This window comes from Suricata suricatta, chromosome 15 (genome assembly GCF_006229205.1).
Source record: "Suricata suricatta isolate VVHF042 chromosome 15, meerkat_22Aug2017_6uvM2_HiC, whole genome shotgun sequence".
NCBI lineage: Eukaryota > Metazoa > Chordata > Mammalia > Carnivora > Herpestidae > Suricata > Suricata suricatta.
Genome location: NC_043714.1, coordinates 43,425,773 through 43,453,391, shown reverse-complemented (window position 1 = coordinate 43,453,391; position 27,619 = coordinate 43,425,773). Strand labels below are relative to the sequence as shown.

The following is a 27,619-nucleotide window of genomic DNA, read 5'->3' as shown; positions in this document are numbered from 1 at the left end:
TTTAAATCATTCTTTGAAGATACGCTGTGATAGCATTTGGATGTGCTAGCTGTCCAAAATTAACTTGTGGGCGAGAAGGCTGTGGAACAGAGTTCTGCTACCACTGTAAACAGATTTGGCACCCCAATCAGACCTGTGATGCTGCTCGGCAAGAGAGAGCTCAGAGTTTACGTCTGAGAACTATACGTTCTTCATCCATCAGTTATAGTCAAGAATCTGGAGCAGCAGGTATTTGCATCTAACTTTTTCTAATAAAATATTTGACACAGATCACTATAGTTATCTTCCAGTATTCATTTCCTGTTACTACCTTTTCTCCCTTCAGTTTTTGAAAGTGTTTTATGTGTTGGCATTTCTGTCTTAGAAGCACTCATTCTTTACTGTGGAAGAAAATGCTATTGAGGTTGGAAGGATTTTATTGTAAAAAAATGAAGTGTCATGATTTCTATAACTGATATAGCGGAAACTTATTCATAAAGGTGTAGTATGCAAAGCTCAGCAAAGATTTTTTTTAAATATTATTTTTTAATATATTACCTTTAGATTATTTCTAATTGTGTAAATATCACAGAGTTACAGATTTAAAATGGTATTTATTTTTTATTTCCATTTACATGTTTTGTGAAGTACTACATCTTTTTTTTTTTTTTTTTTACAGATGTCTCTTCTAATTTCATGATCAAGGATTCAAATCCTACCTTAGTAGGGAGGACACTAAAAACTTTGTCTTTGGCTAAGAATTTAAAAATTACCTGGGGATATGTACATGAACAATGGATGCATCTCCTAAATCTCAACAATTTTTAAAAATTCTTTTTTTAAAACATTTATTTTTGAGGGGGAGAGAGAGAGAGAGCATGAATGGGGGAGGGGCAGAGAGAAAGAGGGAGACACAGAATCTGAAACAGACTCCAAATCCTAAGCATCAGCACAGAGTCCAACATGGGGCTTGAACTCAAACTGTGAGATCATGACCTGAGCCGAAGTTGGACACTTAACTGACTGAGCCACCTGCCCCTAAAAAGTTTTCTGAACCTCTTAATGTTCTTTGAATAAAAATTCAAAAAAATAATATTTCCCTTTTATAGAATTTTATTTTTATTGGGATTTTTAGGAAAAATGCTTTTAGAAAAATATTTTTTTAGAAAAATACTTTTCTTACTGATTATAAAATGGAGAAACTTGGAAAATACAGAAATTTGTCAAGAAAATCATTTACATTCCTACCAGCAAAGTATATGTATTGTATCATATACTTTATGCTGTTAGAGAAAAGTCTTATTTAATAGTTAAAGTTGAATTTAAAATTAAACATTTAAAATGAAATAAACTTTAAATTCAGCATTTAATATCTTATATAATGTACACAGATTTTCATGCTTATTTGCTGATTTCTGTTTTCTTTCCTGAAGGTTTGGGGTGGAACTCATAGTGGGTATTCTGGCTGTTAGAGGTGAAGAAACTAGAGAAACCAGTCACCTGATAGAGATCTGCATTTGTTACTATTTTAAAATAAACATCATGATTTAGTCATCCAAATGAATGTTGATTTTTCTCACAGTATTCACCATGGGAGATTTCGTTTTTTATTCAGCAGTGCTACCCTGGAATGCCTTTTTGGTCATAACCTTTAGATCCTGATACAACCACGTAAATTGTCTTCTTAATGTCAATTTGATTTTTGGAAATGACCAAATGTTCCTTTGGAGCTAAGTTTAACAACTAGAATGTCATACCAAGTTGAACCACTGGTTTAGGGCGGGGGGGTATCCAAAGTAAGATGTGACAATCTGTTCATGAGAGTGATTTTTTTTTTAGGTTTATTTATTTTTAGAGAGAGGGAGTGCAATGGGGGAAAGTCATAGAGAGAGGAAGAATCTCAAGCAGGCTGTGCACTGTCAGCACAGAGCCTGATGTGGGTTTTGAACTCATGAGCTGTGAGACACATGACCTGAGCTGAAATCAGGAGTTGGTTGCTTAACCCATTGAGCCACCCAGGGGCCTCAAGAGTGATTATTTTTTATATTAAGTAGCTTTGAAAGTAATTATGAAAGAAAAATTTTCCAAATGATTTGAGCCCAATAGCAGCATTATTGGAATAAATACAGCTTCCCAATTTTAAAATTTTCATTTGGATTGTTTTCCATATTTGTTTAAAATTTTTATAATTCTGAAAATTTAAAGTACGTGCATTTTTACCTTCAGTGATCTAAAAACATCAAAACTCTCAGGACAAATATTTAGGTGATAGTTTCTTTTGATATAAATCTATAAAAAACTTGAATTTGGCTTCTCATTGACTTGGGGGGGGGAATGAGGAAAGGGAACTCCCATCTACAATGATTTTATTAATTCCCATTATTCGAGATATCTTGGTATTTTTTTGTCTCCCATTATGATTCTTGGAAATATTGGCTGCATTGTTAATGATTGCTTGACAGAATGATAATAATCAGTTGGCTGTTTCTTTCTGATGAGTCAGTTGAAGATAAATAAGAGTGCGGTGTTACATTATATTTGTCTTTAAACTGTGACAGTATTGCATCTACATGAGACACTTTCTTATAGCTACTAGAGAGTTTATGCACTTGGAGTTCACATTTTAAATATATTTTTCATTTTTGTTACTATATTTTCCCTCTTTGTTAAAAATATATTTAATTGGCTTTCCTCTCCCCTATCTACTACTATTCCCTGTACTATTTCCTATTACCACCACTCCAAGAGATAACCACTATTAACATTTTGTTGTAAGTCCTTACAGGTAATCCAGTGGGGCGTGGAAGCATTTTCAAACAAATTTTGAGAACTGTATAGTGTTTCGTAACCTATTATTTTCTTATATGACAATAGGTCAGCCCATATTTTAACAGTAAATAGAAATATGATTTTTAAAAAAACACAAAACTTGTCAAACTCACCTTAAATAGGAATAGGAAACTTTTAATATAAAGCAGGTGTGGATTAATTGATGCAGGGGGTGGGGGATCAATTGACCATCTAATCAGTAAAACAACTCTATTTAGGATTTTTAAATTTTGAGAATATTTTGAGAGAAATATATAATGTACACAGTTTTTTTTTATTTTAAGAAAAGAGACAGACAAAACAACCTTTTGTAGATAAATAAGCACACAGTGGAAACATGCAAATCTATAAGGAGACATCAAAAATACATTGCTTATGGTATTCTCTAACGTGATCTTAGCATATTAAAAGGCTATTTCATGTTTTAGAACCATAAGAAATGAATGAAGATGTCCCCTTTCATCCTTATGTTCTGAAGATTGCATGTAACGGAGCCAAAGTTGTCTCTTTACTCCCACCTCTAAGATACTTACTACTTAAAAACAAATTTTTTTTTTAATGTGTATTTGTTTTTGAGAGAGAAAGAGAGAAAGCACATGTGTGTGCGTGCACAGAGGAGGGGCAGAGAGAGAGGGAGACACAGAATCCGAAGCAGGTTCCAGGCTCTAATCTGTCAGCACAGAGCCTGACACGGGGCTCAAACTTAGAAACCATGAGTGGTAACCTGAGCTGAAGTAGGACACTTAACCAACTGAGCCACCCAGGTGCTCCAAGATATTTACTACTTGAGTGTACTCTGGAATGAAGACATTTATCAATTAGTATGCCACTTAAGCAGATAGTATTAGCATTTCTTTCATTTGATGTACTAGCCATTATATCACCTATAAAAGCTAGCTTTTTAAAATTCATGCTCCAATGTCAAAAGTGTTTTAATGCAGACTTTATGTCCTATTCTTGGTCTGGGTACATAGAGTTATCAATTTGCTTAAAATTGTTTGAATTGTTAAAATGCTGATTGGGAGCACTGACTAGTTCTTAAGTTAGAAAACAGCTTTGGCCCTAAACAAAGCACTGAGGAAACCTGAATTCACTGATAAAGCACAAGTAAAATTTGACTGTAAAATGTCTAGAAAGGAAAATAGAATATAGCATAATACTTATCATGTAAGAAAATGGAATACTTGAATTCAGTGGCTAGTACTATGTATATCATTTCTTAACTGTACATAGTTAGAAAATATAGCCAGCTACTAATAATAGTAAAGTAATTTACTGGTTGCTATTAAATAGATGCCAGAGTTCAAAATAGTTGTATGATTTGAGATAACTTGTATTTTATGTCAGTGATTCCAAAAGTTATGTACCATTGGATTTTAACTTGGGACCTGTGTGCATTGTAACCTTATTACTGTACAAGAAGTGTACAGCCACAGCATTTGAATAAATAAAAAAGGAAAAGATAACTATTCTGTAGTATAAAGAATGCCTACATTTTAATAAAGTAGAGATGGTTAGAAGAGTTCTAGAATATGAAGTGCCACTCAGAGAAGACAGCTATGAGGTAGGAACAAAGACAAACTTTATGTAGTTTGCAGTTTGCCCAGGGCTGTCCTTGGTTCTCCTGTCTCTTTTTATTATTTTGTCACTCTTTGTTCTCACTGTTCTACTGTGTTTGAAAATGTTTACAATCTGAAATTTTAATATAAAATATGTTCCTTTTCTCAGAAAGGAAGAAAAAATATTTTGTATACTAAAAATAGAGGCTAAAGCTATCAGTTAACAATCTTATACATGTTAAAATTTTTTGGCATTGCTACAATTGATTATCTACTAGAAATTGTTGTTTTTAGACCAGTTTTACATACTGAACAGTTCTCTCTGTTTTCCTGATAGCTGATGATATAAAGCCATGCCCACGATGTGCTGCTTATATAATAAAGATGAACGACGGGAGCTGTAATCACATGACCTGTGCTGTCTGTGGCTGTGAGTTTTGTTGGTTGTGTATGAAAGAAATCTCAGATTTACATTATCTAAGGTAAGTTTACAGAAGGAGCTATTCAGTCTATGTCCGTACCACCCTGAATGCTCCCAATCTTGTCTGATATTGGAGGCTAAGCAGGATCAGGCCTGGTTAGTACTTGGGTGGGAAGGGAAAAGGAGCTATTTATATCTAAATATAGTTTTATATTGTAAGATAATTTGAAACTGCATTATCCTAAGCATTTTTAAACTTGATGTTTATAAGATTCTTAGAGCGATGTGTTTTATTCCAGTTACATAAATTTAAAAGGAACCAAATTATTATGCTAGGCACTTGGGATTAATTAGTCAAAAATAGGAAATGTAGACTTCATTTTTTGTTTTTGTTTTGTTTTTTTAAATCAGAAAGCTAGTATTTTATACCCCAGTGTAATTATGCTAGGCATAAATAATTGCATTTAATTTTCTCATATCTAAATTTCCTCATTTATTCCACAAAGTGAATTTAATATAATCAGATAATTTTATACCTAGAACAGGGATAGAAATAAACATGTTTTGTATTAATTTACTCTTCAGACACTAACATCTTCAGGCTAATGGAGGACTAGGATAAATATTTAACCTGAATTCTAGTTATCAGTATCCTTTTTAAAAAGTTTATTTATTTATTTATGAGAGAAAGAGTGAGACAAGGGTTTTATTTATTTAATGTTTATTTATTTTTGAGAGAAAGAGTGAGCGAGCAGGGGAGGGGCAGAGAGAGGGAGACACAGAATCTGAAACAGGCTCCAGGCTTTGAGCTGTCAGCACAGAACCGTGAGATCATGATCTGGGCCGAAATCTGACACTTAACTGACTGAGCCACCCAGGGGCCCCATCAGTATCCTTTTAAAATAATTTATGTTGCTTCCTACACTGATTTTCTTCATTTTTAATGAACTCAAAATTCAAAGAAAGGGGAAAAAAAACACCTAAGTATGAGAATGCTTCTTTAAAGTCATTTCTTTAATGTATCATATATAGTCTTTGTTATATTTTACATCAGTTACAGTTATAATTTTTTCCTCTAGTCCATCAGGTTGTACTTTTTGGGGGAAGAAACCCTGGAGCCGAAAGAAGAAGATATTGTGGCAGCTGGGAACACTTGTTGGTGCTCCTGTAGGAATTGCTTTAATAGCTGGCATTGCTATCCCTGCAATGATTATTGGCATTCCTGTATATGTGGGCCGTAAGGTAAAATACTTAATTCCTTAGTAGTTTATTATTTTGTTGTAAGTCTTTAGGCTTAAGGTTGATGATTTTTGTTTTGCTTTTTATTCATTTTAAAAGATCATTTTTTAGTATTTTCAGTATAAAACTTTTATTTTTTCGTAAAATAATTTTCAGCTCTTGGCAAACTCCTACAAATGCCTAGAAACTAGATTTGCTTTGGGACACTTGGGTGGCTCAGTCAGTTGAATGTCTGACTTTGGCTCAGGTCACGAACTTGCGGCTCATGAGTTTGAGCCCTGCGTCAGGCTCTGTGCTAACAGCTCAGAGCCTGAAGCCTGCTTCGGATTCTGTGTCTCCCTCTCTGTCTGTTCCTCCCTTGCTCTCACTCTGTCTTTCTCTCTCTCAAAAATATATTTAAAAAAAATTTTTTTAGTGGACTTGCTTTAAAATTACCTGAATCTGAAAACTTGAGTACATTTGCATTATAAACCTTTCTAACTTTAAGTATAAAGTATTGAAGGACACAACTGATATATTTTTCATGGATATATTCTTGTAAAGTCAGGCCTATAAAGAGTTAATAGCTAAATAACACATGCCCTCAAGGCAAAGAATAATTAGCCAGTTCCTGAATTATTTTGAACTTTATTTCAAAGCTTTTATTTTCTTAGATTACTGCTATTACTAACTATGCCATTTTGTAGATTATAACAATCTTGTGAAAGTCCAAAGAGCAATAATTACCACTGGCCTGTGAGCGATTAATTATATTTCTTTAGCTAAGCAGTAATCCTTTTTTTGAAAGGTAAAAGGAATAATTTGTGAAGTGGCTATGAAGTCTGCTGCTCTCTACATTAATAGAATCTCAGAATTGAGAAATAACTATAGAAGTTATCTAATTGCAACTATGTACTGAAGCAGAATAAAGTATAGGAATTAAAAAAAAAAAAAAAGCTGTTGAGCCCTTACTGTGTGGTGGGTGTTTTATGTACTTTGACTCATTTTAAACTCACAGAAATTTGTGTGTTAGAATATTGAGGTTTAAGAAAGTTTATTTTAAGTTACACAAAGAGAAGCAGAGCTAGGATATAAGCCCAGATACACACATTCTTTAAGTAAGATCCCTGATAAATTTCTCTACCCATTTGGGCACTTCAGGGATGGGAAAAACACCAACTCCTGAAGCAGCCCATTCTGATGCCAGGTATTTGGAATTGTTATGTTGAGTCACAATCTGTTTCCCTTTAAATTGTTTCATTAAATTCTAGTTACAACTTTTGGGACCAAACTCAAGACAGGGCTGATCCTCTTCCACATATCAGCCACATTTTAAAATATTCAAAGTATGTTCCTTTTATAATCAGAAAAATAACAGTAAATGGTATTTTTTTTTTTAATTAGCTTTGGGACCAAGGATAAACATAGATAACTTATGAGCCAAATGTTTATTTCAGAAGGTTTTAAGTAACTAAGCTTGTTTAAAGTCCCAAACATAGTAGCTGATCGTAATAATTTTTCATGTAATTATCCAAAGCAAGGCTTTGCTAAAAACAAAACTGTTTATTCACGTACTTGGAAATAGAAGTAGAAGGTAAATAGAGACTGTTGTGCTGCACACACTTACAAATAATTTATAGAGGAGAGATTATTTACCTCATTGTTCAAGTCTTAGGAGCAGTTACCAGTCTCCTTTTTTCAAACATCTACTCAAAGGGTTGCAAGTTGATGAAGTAGTTCTCCATTGAAACAATGGTCTCTGTGGCATTTGGGGATATAAACTGACCCGGGAAAACCTATTAAGTTGATAAAGTACCTAAAAGCTTAGTCTTTTTTTTTTTTAATTTAATAAATATTTATTTTTTTGAGAGAGAGTGTGTGAGCAGAGGAGGGGCAGAGAGAGAGGGAGACACAGAATTTGAAGCAGGCTCCAGGCTCTGTGCTAAGAGCCCCGATGTGTGGCTCAAGCCCACGAGCCGTGAAATCATGACCTGAGCTGAAGTCGGATGCTCAACCAACTGAGCTACCCAAGCACCCCAAACCTAGTCTTTATTTGCAATAGCAAATAGAAAATGTGGCGCAAAACAGTAAAATAGAAAAAGTTAAGTTGAACCAGAAGTAGCTGGTATGATCACTATAATTAAACATTGGTACTTAAGGATGCAGAGTTTTCTGGAAGATTCCTGTCTACTCTGTCCGTTTTTAGTTTTGGCTTTATTCTGCTTCGGTGCTGTTTTTCAGGAATGGTAGTTGGGAGAGGAGCAAGAATTAGTTGCAGTACTGAAGGAGTTAACGGAGGGTCTGCCATCTCTACCTGCATGGACTATTGAGGGAATTATAGAGGCCCAGTCCCTAGGAACATATATAGTCAAGGCTGGGAAAAAGGATTCTGACTTGGAAATAGGAATATTTCTTGTCCCATGCATGCCTCTCCCATATCCCCACCCCAGCTTTCTCCCTGTTTAATATATCCCACAAGACTCATTGTACTTCATAACCTTCAAAATAACCATATAATAATCGTAGATTATTTTGTTAAACTTCAGTTGTAATATTATTCATAAGTCAAGTATCTTATTTTAGAGACTACCTGCACACTTTTGAGGGCTGTCTTGAATCTCTCTTGAAATAGAGAAGAAATAAGGGCTACTTATTAGCTTTAGCCCTTGCAAATCATGAGACCAAAGATACTGAGCTGTTTCTTGTCTTTCTTTCTTTCTTTTTTTTTAATGTTTATTCGTTTTTGAGAGAGACACAGAGCATGAGCAGGGGAGGGACAAGGAGACAGAGACACACAGAATTCGAAGCAGGCTCCAGGCTCTGAGCTGTCAGCACAGAGTCTGATGTGGGACTTGAACTCACAAACCGTGAGATCATGACCTGAGCTGAAGTCGGACACATAACCAATTGAGCCACCCGTGTCCGAGATACTCAGCTGTTTCTTGAAGTTCATATATCTCACAAGCCCCTTTTTACTACTTGTATTGTACAAAGATGCTAAGTAGATCTAAGCTCTGTCACCTGGCAGCAGCATTCTCTTTTTTCCTTCTTTTGACTTTTTACTTTGAGCTATAATTGGAACCCTAGGATTCTGAGTCATTTGATAATATTTTTCTTTGTAAAAAGGGATCCAAGTGACTTATTCAGTGATGTTTGCTTATTAGTACTGGTTGATAAAGGTCAATTTTTTAAAAATGGGGTGGGGGGAGGTGCCTGGGTGGCTCAGTCGGTTAAGTGTCTGACTTTGGCTCAGGTTATGATCTTACAGTGCATGGGTTTGAGCCCCACGTTGGGCTCTGTACTGGCACCTCAGAGCCTGGAGCCTGCTTTGGATTCTGTGTGTATCTCTGTGTCCCTCCTCCGCTCCCGTTCTCTGTCTCTCAAAACCAATAATAAAAAAAAAAAAAGTGGAAATCTCCTCACGAAGCCAGCTTTTACCATTTAGGGATGTTCATTTAGAAAGAAACCTTTGACTGCTAAATTTCTTAGGAGTAATCCTATTAGTCAAACATCCAATTCATAACTATGTTGAAAATAGTATTCTTAATTCCTTCTTTGCTCAAAACATGATTTTAACTATTCTTGAATAAGATTATACATTTACTCAAGACTATTTAAAAGTAAACACAAAGTAAAATCTATTAAATCACTGTCTTTTTGAAGCAAATTATTAATAAGGGGTAAATTATGTGTAAAAATGTGGTTTAGAAACATTAAAACATCCATCTTGAATTAGGACTCCTAAGTGGAATGAAATTATAAAAGAAACCGTTTTAAATTACTAGCAAATGTAAGTCTGTTTCATCTAATTTGAATATGTAATGTGTTTTCTCTTTAAATCTTCACCCCATTTTTATTTTTAATTCAAGATTCACAATCGTTATGAAGGCAAGGATGTTTCAAAGCACAAACGGAATTTGGCCATAACAGGTGGCGTAACATTGTCTGTAATAGTATCTCCAGTTGTAGCTGCAGTAACTGTAGGTAAGAAAATGCTTTAAAATACAATAACCTCAAATTTCAAGTTTTATGGAAGTATTTTTTAAACAAAGCATTGTATTGTTGAAGATAATTACTTTTTTATTTATTTAAGGACAGTTTAAACTAAGCCTACAGAAAACCTCTCATTGAGTAATTGTATTGGCTAAAAGTATTATAGACACAAGATTCTAGCATTAGGATGATTGGTAAATTTTTTGTGGCTTATTCCCTCTCTCACCCCATACAGTTTATAGACTTGGCACCTAAAAAGGTTTACATCTTTTTTCTTTTCTCATGTGTGTCACCTGAAAAGTTAGAAGCTTTGAATTTGTGTCCCTTAACAGCTGGTAAATTTACTTTGGGCAAGAGTGGGAGAGCGACAGCTCTTTTCTCCTGTGTGTTTTCTTTTGAAAAAACTTTCTAAAAACTCATGTTTCTATCATTCTTTGGGCTTCTAATGACTAATTTAATTCCTCTTCAGGTATTGGTGTTCCTATTATGTTAGCCTATGTCTATGGTGTTGTTCCAATTTCTCTCTGTCGAAGCGGAGGTTGTGGAGTCTCAGCAGGCAATGGAAAAGGAGTCAGGATTGAATTTGATGATGAAAATGATATAAATGTTGGTGGAACGAACACAGCTGTAGGTAAGTCCTTTAAGCAAAGGAAGAGAATGTACTTATTAATAGTTTAAGTTGGGGGAATAGATAACATGCAAATTAGAATTTCCATTGCCTTCTTTTCACTAGACCTAATAGCATTCATCCAGAAGTATATCACTGGAATGAACAGCCTAGGAAAGGTGAATGGATGAAAGAGGGTGGAAGGGTTCTGGGTACCTAACCTATACTGGAAATGTAATGTCCTAGAAAATCTGGACTTTCAGTCTTAAATTTTGCCTAAAATACTACAAATCATTAAGAACAGGATATGAAGAGAAAGGTAGTTCATAAAAGAAGAAATGCAGGTGGCTAGTGAATAGAGAATATCTTCCACCCACTGTTATTCAAAGAAATATGAATTAGAGAATGAAAAGGCCCTCATAGACTACGAGTAGGAGTAAATAAACCTTAAAAAGTGCACATGTTCTGTATTCCAGCAATTCTTCTTATAGAGATTTGTCTTCAGGAAATAATCAGGGAAATGTGCAAAGACAATACACACTTCCTTATCTCCCATTCTATCTTGAACCCACTCCAAACGTATTTGGACCTTCCACTCCAGAATTTACCTCTACCGCTCCACTAAAGCAGAGTCATGAGTGACCTCCATGTTGCCAGATATAATGGTCAACTTTTGGTTTTCATCTTAACAGTACAGCTGTCATGGTAGGCCATGCCCTCCTTCTTGAAACATTTTCTTTACTTATCTTCTTGGAAACCTTTTCTCATCTCATCGTATCTCCTGTCTACTCCTTCTCAGTCTTCATCTACACTCACTGCATGTGTAGTCTCCCCTATTAAATAATATGTAGACTGACCACTCATATATTTGTGCCTATGCTGGAACTCTCCTCTGAACTTCACATTTGTACATCTAACCCTCTCTTTACACTTGAATATCTAATAAGAATTTCAAAGTTAACTTGTCTGCAACCAAACTCTTCACTCTAAAACATATTCTCTCAGTCATCCTCCTCACCCCATTAAGTAGTCTTTCCATTCTTGCTGTTGCTTGGGCCAAAAGCCTTCGCTTACAGTGACTCGCCTTTTCCCTTCTTGCCCTCCATCAGATCCATCAGCACATTCTGGTGTTTCCTTCAATATTTAGCTATAATCCAACCATTTCTTACCCTTTCCACCACTATTCCATTAGTCCAAGCTACTGTCCTCTTTCTTGGTCTGCTGTAATAGCTTCTTTAGCTGATCCACCATCATCTCATCTTCCACTCACTATTCCACAGCATAGCCATACTGATAATAACGCCTGAAACATAAATCAGATTGTGTCTTTCATATGCTCAGAACTCTCCTAGTGCTTTCACTGTACTGGAGGGAAAATCCACAATCCCTACTGTGGCCTATACGGCCCCACATGATCTTTCCTGGGCTGCATCTCTGAACTCTCTCTTGTCACTCTCCTATTTTATACCATCCCTCCTTCATGTTTTTGAGGATGCCAAGTACACCTTCACTTCTAGACTTTTAAACTTGCAGTTCCCTCTGCCTAGAAGAGTCTTCTCCCCTGGCATCAGATCTTATGAGAGCTTATAGACCATTGGATCTGTAGAACATATCTAGAAATCAACTTCTGGTCCATTTTCATGACCTGGAGAATAATAAGCGTTTTAAATGAAACATTATTGGAAACTCACATATTTGCCTCCAGAGTCAACTAAAATTTTCAACTGTCAGATTTTTTTTATGGAATTCCTAAATCTCCTGGATTATTCAAAGAGTGCTGACCACTTTTTGGGGGAGGGTGGGGATTTCAGGCCAATTTTAGCTTGAAGGTAAAAATTTCATTTTTAAAAACACTTATCACAATTTGTAATAATTTTTTTTTGTTTACTTGGTTTCTTACAGACAAGGCCTATACGTGTCTTCTTTGTATTTTTAGCACCGAGAACATAGTAGGTGCTTGCTTTCACCATATTTATTTGTTTCCATTAGCATATAAAAATCCTAGTATTTTTAATCTTAAAAAAAAACAAACGAGAAAACTAGTTTTCTCCTCTCCCATTTCTTCTCATTCCTTATTTCTTTTTCTTTCTTGAGTAAAGTTGACACACAGCGATGCATTAATTTCAAGTATACAACATAGTGACTCAACAAGTTTCTACATCATACTATGCTCACCAGAAGTGTAGCTTCCGTCTGTCCCCATACAATTCTATTATGGCAAGAAGTGGTCACAATTTAATACTGAGATTCAGTCCCTAATCTAGTTTTAAACTCTGAGATATTTCCCTTTCCTTTTACCTCATAGTTATATGTTCCTGACTCCAGATGTCTTTTCTATTCCTGTGTATGTTTTATAATAAAACGTCTTATCTGAAATCATGGAGGAATTTAAGAAGAGAAGTAATAATCACACTTATTTAATTTTTTGTATTATTTGCATTTAGACACAACTTCAGTAGCAGAAGCGAGACACAACCCTAGCATAGGGGAGGGAAGCGTTGGTGGTCTGACTGGCAGTTTGAGTGCGAGTGGAAGCCACATGGATCGCATAGGAGCCATTCGAGACAACTTGAGTGAAACAGCCAGTACCATGGCCCTGGCTGGAGCCAGTATAACAGGGAGCCTTTCAGGAAGTGCCATGGTAAACTGTTTTAACAGGTGAGAGAAATGTGCTTTGTTTTCCTTTTGCCTTCTGTTAACTACCAGTTATTCATTAAATAAGACTTTTGAATGATTATGTCATGTAATCATTATGTTGATTACATTTACCCCTGCTGTGTCAGGGTTGAAAATGGTAATATTAAAAATGAATTTTAGTGGTGCACAGGAGATTTTTACTTGTTTGAATTTTCTGTCATAATATACCCATGGTGTGGTAAAAGCTAAGTCTAAGGCGTAGCATTCTGTCAGTGTTTTCACTGCACTTGTCAGATCTGATGTTGTGAATTAGTGCTAGAGCTGCTTCAGTGGACACAGCAAAGGCAGTACTTAAGCCTGGACCTTACCTCTCGAGGCAGCAGCAGCTGGATGTTAGAAAAGGAGACATTGGCTAAGGTGTGGGGGAGCAGGAGGAATCAGGATGTGTGCAAGTGTATGAACTGAGGTCAGAGTAGTCTCATCCACCTGAAACCTTTTGTGTATTTATGGTTATTTCATTCTCACCAAGTCTTTTACCCACATCCATACAGATTAAGTAGGAGAAATTTAAAGAGTCTTTATCCTCTGTTGTTTCTTCTCTAATTCACTATTCTTTACTTCTCTTTATTAGCTTTGTTTTGTTTTTAATGTAAGAAAGTATACATGAATTAAAAGATAAATTGGTCATATTTATCTTATTTTTAGGTAGCTTGCGTTTGAACACAAACTCTGTAGTTATAGTAGTATTTATTATTATGCCTGTTTTAAAGAATCAGGTGTTAAATTTTTAGGATCTTTTTAAAAAGGTTTTTAAAACTTCTTTGTTTATTTTGTGAAAGAGAGAGAGTGAAAACTAGCAGGGGAGGGGCAGAGAGAGAGGGGCACAGAGGATCCAGAGAGGGCCCCAGGCTGACAGCAGAGAGCTTGATGTGAACTCACGAACCATGACATCATGACCTGAGCCAAAGTTGGGTGCTTAACTAACTGAACCACTGCAGCATTAGCACAGAGCCTGATGCAGGGCTCGAGCTCATGAGCCATGAGATTATGACCTGAGCCAAAATCAAGAATCACATAACTGATTGAGTCACCCAAGCACCCCAAAAGACAAATTGGTCATATTTATCTTTTTAGTTAGCTTGCTTTTAAATACAAACTCTTAAGTTATAGTGTTTATTATTACATCTTTTTTAAAGAATCAGGTCAAATTTATAGGATCATTTTTAGTATATAGATGCTTAGGATTTTTTAATTCACTGATCTGTCAAGTAGAATGGTTTTTAGTGCATTCAGATTTTGTTTCACACTCAAACATGGCAAGCATATTTAATTAAAATCCTTTATGTCCTTTTTGTGTTATTCTGTTAGTATCTTACTTGGCAGACAGCTCATTTTTCCTATTTTATTTGGATGGCTGGTACTGTTCAGTGTGCTGCAGTAGAATTTAAATAATCAAATAAAAGAAAACTAAAAAAATGCTGGTAGTTTCTAAAATAGTTTCTTATTAGGATTCTTAACTGAATTATTTGAAGGTACATATTATAGTAGTCTGATATTATATGTAATTTCAGTTTTTATCTCCTCCTGCTTTTTAAGGTTGGAAGTACAAGCAGATGTACAGAAAGAACGGTACAGTCTAAGTGGAGAATCTGGCACAGTCAGCTTGGGAACAGTTAGTGATAATGCCAGCACCAAAGCAATGGCAGGATCTATTCTGAATTCCTACCTCCCATTGGACAAGTAAGGAAAGAACTGTTATAAAATAAAATTAATGGTTTTTAAAAAAATTTATTAATGTTTGTTTATTCTTGAGAGAGGGAGAGGGAGTGGGGAGTGCCCAAGCGGGGTAGGGGCAGAGAGAGAGAGGGAGGGAAACACAGAATCCAAAGTAAGCTCCAGGCTCTAAAACTGTCAGCACAAAGCCCAGTATGGGTCTCAAACCCATGAACCATGGGATCATGACCTGAGTCAAAGTCAGACACTCAACCAGCTGAGCCACCCAGGTACTCCAAAAGTTAAAGTTTTTAAAAAATTAATTTTGAAAGAATTATTCCCGTCATTAGGCAAGACTCTTATAAATAATCATTACCAACTATTGGGTTCTCTGGGAAAAGAAAAAGATGAGACATCCAGAGCAGGCCAAATCCATAAAGACAAAGTATACTAGGTGTTGTGGGAGAGGGAAGACAGGCAGTGGAAGTGGATACAGTTTCTTTTGGGAATGATGAAAATGATTTGAAGTTAGGTGGCGGTGTGGTGATGGTTGTACAACTCTGTAAATAAACTAGAGAACATTATAATGTGTGCTTTAAACGTGAATTTTGTGATATGTAAATTATATCTCAATAAAGCTGTTCTGAAAGAAAAGAATGGAGAAGGTAACATAGTACCTGGAGTAGCATAAGCAATAAATATAGCTGTTTCTGTTTTTTCTTAATTGAAGCATTGTTATAAATAGAGTCCTATTATTTCAAGTAATTTTTTTTTTATGGTGAAAAAAAAGTATATTTAGATTTAGCCAGCTGGACGCGCTTAGATGATCCCAGTCTTGTTGGCAGCATCCAAAGCATCGTAGTCAGGAGCCAGTCGAACATATGCTTTCTTTTCTCCCTTGGGCCTGATCAGAGTGTTGATCTTGGCCACGTCAATGTCAGAGTTTTTTTCACAGCCTGTTTGATCTGGTGCTTGTTGGCCTTGACATCCACAATAAACACAAGAGTGTTGTTATCTTCTATTTTCCTCATGGCTGACTCGGTTGTCAGTGGGAGCTTGATGATGGCATAGTGGTCAAGCTTGTTTCTCCTGGGGGCACTCTTTCGAGGGTATTTGGGCTGCCTTCGGAGTCGCAGAGTCTTGGGCCATCGGAATATAGGTGATGTGCGGATCTTCTTTTTTTTATGACTGTGGACGCCTTTCAGTACTGCTTTCTTGGCCTTCAAAGCTTTGCTTTGGCTTCAGCTTTGGGAGGGGCAGGAGCTTCCTTCTTCGCCTTCGGCGGCATCTTCGTGAAAGGCTCAAGTAATTTTTTTTTAAATTTTTTTTAATGTTTTATTTATTTTTGATACAGAGAGAGACAGAGTATGAGAGGGGGAGGGGCAGAGAGAGAAGGAGACACAGAACCAGAAGCAGGCTCCAGGCTCTGAGCTAACTGTCAGCACAGAGCCTGACGCGGGGCTCGAACCCACGAACGTGAGATCTGACCTGAGCCGAAGCCGGAGGCTTAACCGACTGAGCCACCCAGGCGCCCCTCAAGTAATTTTTTAATAGAACATGTCCTGCATCAATTTGTCCTGATAGCTTTTATATAGTCTTTGTATTTTTCACATAGAAATCCATCCCCCTTTGCTTTTACCTGAATAAAAATAAAAGGAAGTTAGAAATTTGTTTTGTTTCTCAATCTTATGTTCCAGAGAAGGCAACAGTCTGGAGGTGCAAGTGGATATTGAATCAAAGCCGTCTAAGTTCAGGCACAACAGCGGGAGCAGCAGCGTGGAGGACGGCAGTGCCGCCCGGAGTCATCCAGGTGGTTCGGCCGGTGGCTTGCCCGAAGGCAAATCCGGCGCCACCAAGTGGTCCAAAGAAGCCACAGCAGGAAAGAAAGCTAAAAGTGGTAAATTGAGGAAAAAGAGCACCATGAAGATAAATGAGACCAGAGAGGACATGGATGCACAGTTGTTAGAACAACAAAGCACGAACTCAAGTGAATTTGAGGCTCCGTCCCTCAGTGACAGTATGCCATCTGTAGCGGATTCCCACTCTAGTCATTTTTCTGAATTTAGTTGTTCTGACCTAGAAAGCATGAAAACTTCTTGTAGTCATGGTTCCAATGATTATCATGCCCGCTTTGCTACTGTTAACATTCTTCCTGAGGTAGAAAACGACCGTCTGGAAAATTCCCCTCATCAGTGTAGCATCTCTGTGCTTACCAAAACTGCTTCATGTTCAGAAGTTCCACAGTTGAATCATATTGCTGAAGAACATGGTAACAATGGAATAAAACCCAATGTTGATTTATATTTTGGTGATGCACTAAAAGAAACAAATAATAACCACTCACATCAGACAATGGAATTAAAAGTTGCAATTCAGACTGAAATTTAGGCCTATCAATGCTGCAAATTAATTACCACTGAACAACCTTGTTTGGAGCTGGTTGAACTACATGTGACTGTTTAAGTTTCAAGTTACCAGCAAATGCCAGGTTGCATAACCTAATGCAGATACATTTTCTGTGTTCAGCAAAGCATTGTGTTTCATGTGGATTTTAATTACCAAACTATGAAATGAAGGCTTTAAAAAGTGCATTATTGTAAGGACTATAATTCTTAAGAGAAGTATGTTTTGTGTGTTCACCACAAAACATTGCTTGAAGCACATACTGTGTATTTAGATAGAAATTTGGCTTAATTTATAATCAATATAAAATACTAATGCTGTTAGAAACATTCTTATGAAGAAAACTTGAGGCTTAGGGATAAGTGGTTAGTGACATTTTATTGAAACCACTAAGGGATACTGTTTAAAGAACTTTGCAGGTTACTCTCAGTATATGATCCTCTTTGTAACATTTCTGTTCATAACTGGGCATAAATTTCATTTTTTTCTTCATATGCAATGTGGATATATAAAGCTTAATGCAGCCCATTTGCTACCATTTGGATACTTAGACACTTTGAGCAAGATTGTGGCAGTTTTTGCACAAATTTGAAATAGAAATACCTGGTACTCTCTATATCTTGCACATTGTTGATGCCATCTTAGGAGCAAAATGTAAAAGTAGGTAATTAAGTACACTGACAGCACCAAATAAGATATATAAAACTACAAAATACAATTCCATTAGCTTATAAGTATTACAAAAAAGTCACCTTCCACCAAGGGGAGGTTTGCACCCACATTGATTCTTGGTGCCTTTGGAATAGACTGGATTTTAAGGGCCTAGTTGTTTGAAGATTTTGCTCTATTGTTTTCCATAATGTCCTCTATAGCCACTTTGGATTATGTAGACAAATACAGGATAGATAAACATAAACATGATTAATAATAATAATGCTGAAAAAGTATTAGCCTACCAAAGACACACTCAGGCTTTAGTGAATACATAACCTCAGTTTTTACACATGCGTATCTTCTTCAATCATGAGCTCAAAGCACGGTGCAGAGTTTGTACCAAGTACTGAGGAGGGGTCTGTGTATGGCTGACCTTTATTTCTTTTGCTTTTGTTTATGGAAGGTGATCAGCTGACATAAACAGAAGTTGGCCAAAATACTGCCTTTACCGTTAATTCACTTTTATAAAACAGGTTAACCTCAATGATAGCAGTTGAAATGTTCCATCCTAAGTGTTTCTGTTAAGTATTACCATTATGGTGCTACTGAGCGTTTTCTTTCGATTAAAAGAAAAATGCCCTGGGCTGCAGTCTTCTCCATCACTTGTTCTCACCACGTCCATTAATATGCTTAAAACACTAGTGCCAGTTATTTTATTTGATAATGCTTATTATGGTATTTGTATATTTGTTTGCATTCCAATTTTGTTCAACAATGAGTGTGTAAACTGCATACATTAAATAAATGTAAATACTAATGTATTGCTGCCTTATGGTTCGTACGCAAGTGTTTTTATAAGAACAAGACTACTTATTTGCTACATGGCAGTTATTTATAGATCTTGCAGGCTATTGAGATGATTCGATATCCTGGTCTCAGCCCAAAAAAGAAGCATTTGCTGAAATTCTCAACAAACAATGTTAGAAACTATCCTTTCTTCATGTTTGATACCTGCCTTTCCTCTAGAAAGAAGCTGTTTTATTCATCAATATATTTCACTTTTTAAAGGGAGTTGGTTGGAAAGTAAATAGATCTATCATTAAATTGTGAAGAGATAAATATTACAAATCCTCATGTTAACAGAAAAGTAAAAAGATCTTAAAAGACTATTCTAAGATTTTACTCTGGCAGCATAAGATCGTGAGACTAGAGCCATTTAAATTTAAGCTAGTAATTGTAATCAAATGCTTTCCATCCTCATAGCCTCTACAAAATGCATTGGTGATTCTTAAAATTTCCTGTTACATAGTTTACAATGAAAATGACATGTTGACCATCTTCTTGACATTTCTGTAAAAGACCAAAGATGAAATGGAGAGCTAAATGATTTTTGGAGGCTTACAGCAGAAGCGGTGCCATGTAAGAGGTCAGTGCATGCAGTGCGCCCCGTTCCTCTTCTGGTTGTGACTTCAACCAGCACTGCCCCAGTCTCACTTGAATAATGAGTGGTCTAAACCTTTCCACTGGCTTCAGAAGTTCCTTCATCTCCCAGGGATCCTTCAGATTTGGATTTATTTAGGACCAAGACAAATTCCCCTGGAACTCAACTCTGGGACTAGTCTAGAACAGGAGAATACTCCAGGGTTCAAGACAGGCCTCACCTCACCAAAATCTTTGTAAGATTGTTTGTACTTTGCTTTTAAGTGCCTGTGGGGGAAAAAATCACATAGTAGTGAGAGAGATGAATACAAAGATTATGATGACATATACTCTACTGTTTATTACATAGACTGCCAGTTTAGTGGCTGTCTTAAATGTACGATTTCCCAGCCTCAGAGCACTGAATCTGCTTTTACGTTAAATTCACACGGTCCATCACTCTTATTTTCACTGCAAATTGAGTTAATTTGTAAATATGTAAGACTTTCCATAGCATATTGTCTAGTTAAATGTAAACTTTGATCGCCAAAGGATAAAATATATGTTGAAAACCATCATAGCTATTAATTCCTACGTGAGCAAAATACCTAACCTCTTGTTCTCTGATCATTTTGCCTTTCTAGCCAGAGTCATTAGGTTTCTCAGGGCTGTGTTTTATATGGCTCCTTTTAATAGGCTTGTTTTATTTATTCCCCTTATTAAAGCAGGAGTTATCATTGCTGAAAACCAGTCTGTATATACTGGTGGGTTTTGAATGCTCAGAATAGTATTCTAAACTTGGGGAGAGTTGCAGTGTTTTGGTTACCATCATTTAATAGATGAATAGTGGAAGGGAGTTTGCAGTTTTCAAATTTAGTTAAAATTTAATCATTGTACTTCATATGCTAGTTATAATTGTTGTCATACTGCCAATTTATTCATTCAAGTAACAAAGTAGACTGGATTCTATCAAATAGACACCGTGGCTTCAGTGACCTTATAGTATAGTTGGGGGAGAGAGACATGAAAAACATGCAGAGCTTAAAGTCATGTCAGATGATGGGTGCTATGAAAAATTCAAAGTGTGAGGGGCGCCTGGGTGGCTCAGTCGGTTAAGCCTCCGACTTCGGCTCAGGTCAGATCTCACGTTCGTGGGTTCGAGCCCCACATCAGGCTCTGTGCTGACAGCCAGCTCAGAGCCTGGAGCCTGCTTCCGGTTCTGTGTCTCCTCCTCTCTCTGCCCCTCCCCCTCTCATGCTCTGTCTCTCTTTGTATAAAAAATAAATAAAAAATTTTAAAAAATTATTAAAAAAAAATACAAAGTGTGAAATGAAAGAACTAGAGGTATTGGGTAGTGCTGTTTTATACAGAGCATTTCTGCTTACATAACATTAGTGCGGAGATCGAAAAGATCCATTCCAAATGCATGAGCACTGCAGAAAAAGGATCCTTTCCCAGGTGAGTTAATGGACTATTTAGATACCAGTCTTGGCATTTGACATCTAGTAAGACAAATCCGCCACCTTGTTTTTCTTGGAGAGTGGCTTGACTGGTCTTGACACTTTACATTCTCATAACTACTTTAGCGTAACCGTGTTGAATTCTACCAGTTTTAGTTGGGATTGCAGTGGGTCTAATTATTCCTGTAGAGGTCTTTTGTGTCTTCTGTTAAATTTTATTCCCAGGGAACTTTATCTTTTTTTTCGGTGCCATTTTCTGTTTGTTACTAATAGTTTATATAAATACAACTGATTTTTGTGTAATGATTTTATAACTGGGAAATACTACTCTTGATTCCAGTAGTTAAGCTTCTTTGAGATTTCTATGTACACAGTCATCATGTGTGAATAATTTATTTTTTTATCTAATACTTTACAGTGCTCTGAATTGTCCAACACTTTCTACATACTTTTAAAATATTAACTTATTTACTCTTCAAACAACTCTGTGAAGGAGCTATTTATTACTCCATTTTACAGATGAGGAAACAGAGGCACAGAGTTAAGTATCTTGTCCAGGGTTGCATGGCTGGTAAGTGGCAAAGCCAAGATTCAAATGGCTTTGTTTCTTCCTCTTTGATCTTTCTATCATATATTTCTTCTTCTGGCCCCTTACACTGACTTCAAGTGTAAAGTGCTGAATAAACAATCATTAAGTATGATATTTGGGCAGATAAATTTGTAGATGCCCTTTGTCTAATTAATTAAATTATCTTCTAACTTTTAGTTTGCCAAGAGTTTTTACCTTGGGAAATATGTTGAATTTTATTGGTTGCTATTGGGAGGGACATCGTTGTATAATTGTGATTTATTCTTTTAAGTGTTCATATGGTTAGGTTAATATGGTTAAAATATGAATTTGATTTTTTCAAATATTATACAGACTTCCTGGGATAAACTTCAATATCAGAGTGCATAATATTGGAATTATGTCTTTTTTGAATGTTTGGTAGAAACTGTTAAGGCTGTCTGGGCATTGTGAATTGTTTAATACTACAGAAAACCAGGTTTTCAGGGTTGAGAATCAGTTTATCTTTATAGACATAATAGGAGCAGTAAGGAGTGGCAGCCTCTTCTGTAAGAGTTTACTAATCCTAGAATCTGTAAGTTTTCCTGGCTCTATGGTGATAACACAGTTTTGCTTTTGTTGTTTTTCTTTCCAGCCTTTGCCTAATAATTGGAACACCTATTTCAACTACCTTTTATACAGCACGGAGGAGGTAAAATTTGATGTTTCGCAACACCAGGTGTCTCCAAATTTTGAATTCAGAATACTTTCTTAAAAAGAAACTGTAGGCTCTTGAGGGCAAGGATGGTGTCTTTTCTTTTTCCTGTAAGCTGTGTACTAATAAGTACTTTATATATGAAGAGGGGATTGAGGATAGGCTTGCTATGAGAGGACAGAATAACTGAGCAGTGGGAATGAGAATGTTGGTGACCAGTGTTTTCATTACATTGTACACTAGAACAAGTTATTGGAAACAAAGAAGTGACTGAAGAAGCAGTCACTTTTAATAAGGTTTAATATCACATTAGTTCATAACTCTAGGTGTATGACAGCCACTATGATGAAATTTGGAAGTTTTGGGTTCATGAGCAAATGGCTAAGAAAGAATTGTTGTTAAGACTTTTTTGGTGCAAAAAAGGTGATTTTATTTTAGCACAGGGACAGGACCCGTGGGTGGAAGAAGCTGCACTGGAATTGTGAGGAGTGACTGATTATATACTTTCTAAGTTTGTGGAGGGAGTGGGGATAGAGATAAAACAAGTTTCTGAGAAGTTTGAAACAGGCTTACAGGACCGCGAGGGGCAGCTGCTGTTAAGATAAGGTCATTTTTAGTTTTTAAAGAAATCTTAAGGCAGCATGAGTTCCTGGAGGAAGGTCCCGCTCTGCATGTTTCACGTGTCTCAGTGGGCTGCAGGCCGCAAGGAAATTTAATTTAAGCTACATTTCTCGTGCCTTTGTTTCCCTCGCTAACTGGGACATTTTTCAGGATTGGTTTAGCCAAGGCATTTTAATTTGGCTTTTGGGGGGCTTTTTGTTTGTTCATTTATTATAGGAAATATACTTTCATTGAAATAAAGAAATTTGTTGCTTTAGAGAGGTAATATGCAAACTGATGTTTTTAGAGAATGCACAGAAAAGAATTTACTTTCCCTTTCAGCCCTTTTTCCCCCTCCTTCCCTTTTTTCTGTACTCCCTCCTTCCTCAGCCCCTCCTCTCTACATTATCTTCTCCCATGACTGATGCAAAGGAGCAAGTGTGTGTGACAGCATAGTTTTCTCCATGTTCCCTTAGTCATGCACAATGCATATATACACTGATCAGTTTTCTTGGTTTTCTCAGTATCTTACAGAAATTAGTCCACGTCGACTGTATAGCTTCAACTCATTCTTTTTAATGGCTGCATATAATGGGCATTTTCTTGGCTCTTTTATTTCCCACCTCCCCACACCCCAGCTGCAAAACAGTGCAGGAAACATCCTCAAACTGTAAGTCCTTATTTTCTGGCAGTTTTAATTATGGGAGATAGTTTCATGGATATCAAATGGCTAGGTTGCAAAGTCTATGTAATAGACTATGTAACCTGTGTAATAAGGTTATCAAATTCCCTTTTTTAAAAAGGCCATCAGTATTTACAGTTCCACTAATGAGTCCCCATTTCCCCTGCATTCAACCAATAGTAAATATTAGAGCTTTATAGTTTTTATAAGACTATTTGGCATAAAGTAATACGTATTATTTGATTTTATGTTTATCCTTGGTCACTAGTGAATTTGTATATTGTTTTGTTTGGTTTTCTTTTTTATAGGAAGAGAATTGGTGGTAATTGATTTGCTGTTTTCTAAACTGACTTTTATATATTTTGCCTATTTTTGGAGGGGTTTTCTCCTTGTTCACTTTGAAAGGGATCTTTAGCATAGCTATTCTATATTTACAGCTATTATAATTAGCTATGCATTGTATATAGTAGTTTTTTGTTATAGGTTATAGGTTATATTTTTGTCCAAATCTATTACTTAACCACTGACTTTATTAACTTTTGCTGCATATTTTTTAAACAATATGGAACTTTATTAGGTTGAATCTTTTTTTTTTTTTTAAGTTTATTTTGAGCAAGAGCACCCAGGTGCAAGCAGGGGAGGACCAGAGAGGGCGGGAGAGAGAGAATCCCGAGCAGGCTCTGCGCTGTCAGCATGGAGCCGATGTGGGGCTTGAGCTCACGAACCATGAGATCATGACCTGAGCCAAAATCAAGAGTCGGACACTCAACAGACTGAGCCACCCCAGTGCCTCTGCTGTGCATTTTATTCTAAACTTTATTTGGAATATTTCTAGACTATAAAGATAAGTTGCAAAGATAGTTTAGAGACTTCTCATACATACTTCACACACACACACAATTTTGCTATATGAAAGTTTTATTGTCTAATTTTATATTTCAGAACTTCCAGTCATAGATATGGTCTCCTTTGTTCCTAAATTATATTTACAGTCTCCTAGGTTTCTTGGAAGATTTTATTTTTAATGTTTGTTAATTTTGAGAGAGAAAGTGTGCACACCAGGGAGGAGCAGAGAGAGAAGGAGAGAGAGTCCCAAGAAGGCACTGCACAGTCAGTGCAGAGCCCAGAGCCTGATGCAGGGCTCAACTTCACAAACCGTGAGATTATGACCTGAGCTGAAATCAAGAGTTGGACACACCGACTGAGCCATCCAGGTGCCTCTCTTGTGAGATTTTTATTTAACTTTCTACATTTGCTTTAATCTGTTTTCAATTTATTATAATGTGTAAGTCCAATCTTATTTTCTTCCTGTGGAAAGCTGTTTTTGTGATGGCACTGTTTTTTAAATACTCTATTCTTTCCTCACTGAATGCTACCTCTATACTGAAATTTCTAGATTTCTACAAGAAAGCCTGCTGGGACTTTTCTTGTGATTCCATTGAATTTGGGAAAAATTCATTTTAACAATAATGAGTCTTCTGATCCATGAACATGGCATATCTATCCATTTATTGAGTTTTTAAATTTCTTTCAATAGTGCTTTATAGTTTACAGTATACAGATTTTTTTAATTGAAATTTCTGATTGTTACTATTATATAGAAATACAATTGATTTTTGTAGATTGGTCTTGAATCCTACAAACTTGTGAGTCATTTACTAACTCTAAAAGCTTTTTAGTACAGCTGTAGGATTTTTCTACATAGACAATCATGTCTCTGCAAATAGTTTTATTTCCTTTCTAATCTAGATGCCTTTAGCAACCTTTTTTTGTTTTGGACCTATTGTATTGGCTTCAGTCTCTAGTACAATATTAAATAGGAATGGTACAAAAGACATTCTTACCTTGTTTCTAGTATTTAGTCTTTCATCTTCAGCTTTTACTCCTTTTGCTAAATTCTTTTTATTATTTTTTTTTTTTTTGAGAGACAGAGCGAGACAGCGCAAGCAGGGGAGGGTCAGAGAGAGAGGGAGATACAGAATCTGAAGCAGGCTCCAGGCTCTGAGCTGTCAGCACAGAGCCCGATGTGGGGCTTGAACCCACAAACTGTGAGATCATGACCTGAGCTGAAGCCGGACGCTTAACCGACTGAGCCATCCAGGCGCCCCCATCCTTTTGCTAAATTCTTGACAAACTTAAAGGGATGGCCTTTATGGATTGATTGGAGGACCCCAGGGTTTGCCTATAAGTTATTATTTGAATTGGGTGGTTTGCTTTTTTTTTCCTTCAATTTTTAAAATTGAGATCCAGTTCACATATTGTAAAAGTCACCCAAAGTGTAAAATTCAGTAGTGTTTAGCATATTCACAAGATTATACAACCATAACCATTGCCTAATACTAGAACATTCTCATCACCCCAAAAAGAAACCCTGTGTCCATTAGCAGCCAGTTCTCATCCCCACAGTAGTTCCCCCTCACCCCCGTACCCTCCGCCCCTCCTCCCCCTTGCCAGTCTTCTCAGCTCCTGGCAACCAACCACTAAAACTACTATCTGTTTGAATAGATTTGTCCATTCTAGGCATTTCATATAAAATTCATATCATATATGGCTTTTTATGTCTGGCTTCTTTCACTTAACAGTGTTTTTCAAGGTTCATCTATGGACTAGTATATAATAGTATTTAATGCCTTTTATGGGTGAATAATCTGTTGTATGGATATAACACATTTTGTTTATCATCAGTGTATGGGCATTTGGGTTCTCACATTTGTGGCTATTATAAATGATATCAGCGTGTGTGTACAGGATTTATGTGAACATGTTTTCAGTTTTCTTGGGCATAATACTAGGAGTGGAATTGTTGGGTCCTATGGTAACCCTCTAACTTTTTGGAGAACTGCCAAACTATTTTCCCAAGCAACTGCATCATTTTGTATTCCCATCAGCAATATATGTGGTTTCTAATTCCTCCACATCCCTGTCAACATTCTTTAGTCTTTTATTATAATCATTCCAGTTAAATCTGTGCCCTTGTTTAGCACACATGTGAATTAGGATTAAAATTGTCCCTCCCAGCCCACTGATTAATTATAGTAAATACTTGGTCCTACTTTCAGGTGGGAAGCTGACATAAAAGAGATCAAATGGTAGCCAGTAAGGTTCAACTGACTGGTCACTATTTAAACCCTAAGAGAAAACAGAAAAACAAGTCCGTTTGGTTCCTAAGTTTCCTGTCTGGTTGGTTTCTGCCTGCTACACAGTGAAGCCTCCAGTAACAGAGTTGTTATTACTGAGTTTCTACTGTGTTCTGATACTGAAAGTTCCACAGAAAAGTAATTTAATCATACTGAGCTCTTCCTTCTCATCCACCCAACTCTGTTCAAAAACCTGGCTTAGATTTTACTTTTTCCTGAAAATGGTCTTGGTTTATTCTACTTGGCCCTTTTAATAACTTGGACACCCAAATATTTCATTGATGCTTTTCCCCCCTGCTAGTGCCTCTTGAACTTGGTTTTATTTTGTTTCTTCCAAATTAGTCACAAGCTCATTAAAAGCAGAAACTGCCCTTTTTACTTATCCTCCATAATACTTTATTCAGAGGGTCTTTAACAGTTTAGTTCACTTACAATGCTTGTGCAACTCAGATGTTAGTAATTGTACAACTTGCCTTCTGGTATACTGGGTTGTATATTCTAACACCTAAGAATTAGAAGATATTTTAGAAGTTAAATTCCCAACTCCTTGGACTCAAGATTCTCAAGCAATTCTGAGCAAATATTCTGAGAACCACTGTTTGAGAAATATTTAGTGTCATTATAAACTTTTCAGTAATAGGGACTTCACTAATCTGAATTTTGTAGACCAGAGCATCTTTTGAGGGCAGATTCATTTCTTGAACATTTACTAAGCACCCACCACCCTATGCCAGACTCTGAATGTACAACTGTTTGTGTTCACTTACCCTCAAAACAGTGACAGGTTGGAAAAGAAAGTTGCATGTTGTTAAAATAGATTCTCTGTGATGCTCAATCTGTGGGGTAACGTCTTGACTTTGTCATGACTAATTTCCAGGAGATGGTAACAGATGTTCAAGGCTAGCCACTTCTCTAGCTGTACTGTTTCTATTGGAGGGGTCTTAATGTATATCTCTGATCCAGTAAGCGAATAATGAATGCATCCATAGTACTTGAAAAGAGCTATCTTACCCTTTTCTAAGAACATGGATAAGATCACTATACAT

The 27,619-nt window shown here is 36.4% G+C and overlaps 1 protein-coding gene and 1 pseudogene across 1 annotated transcript in view; one reads left to right on the top strand and one right to left on the bottom strand.

Moving 5' to 3' along the window:
- The window catches only part of RNF19A (ring finger protein 19A, RBR E3 ubiquitin protein ligase), a 56,900-nt gene extending 38,066 nt beyond the window's left edge, over window positions 1–18,834 (top strand). Inside the window, exons 3-10 of the mRNA XM_029923718.1 lie at window positions 20–228; window positions 4,705–4,849; window positions 5,868–6,030; window positions 9,876–9,990; window positions 10,469–10,630; window positions 13,051–13,264; window positions 14,840–14,983; window positions 16,654–18,834. Of these exons, the coding sequence (XP_029779578.1) occupies window positions 20–228; window positions 4,705–4,849; window positions 5,868–6,030; window positions 9,876–9,990; window positions 10,469–10,630; window positions 13,051–13,264; window positions 14,840–14,983; window positions 16,654–17,344 (1,843 nt within the window). The 3' untranslated portion in view covers window positions 17,345–18,834. The remainder of the gene's footprint in view (window positions 1–19; window positions 229–4,704; window positions 4,850–5,867; window positions 6,031–9,875; window positions 9,991–10,468; window positions 10,631–13,050; window positions 13,265–14,839; window positions 14,984–16,653) is intronic.
- LOC115279168 lies at window positions 15,225–16,326 on the bottom strand (annotated as a pseudogene).
- Window positions 18,835–27,619: the final 8,785 nt, after the last annotated feature.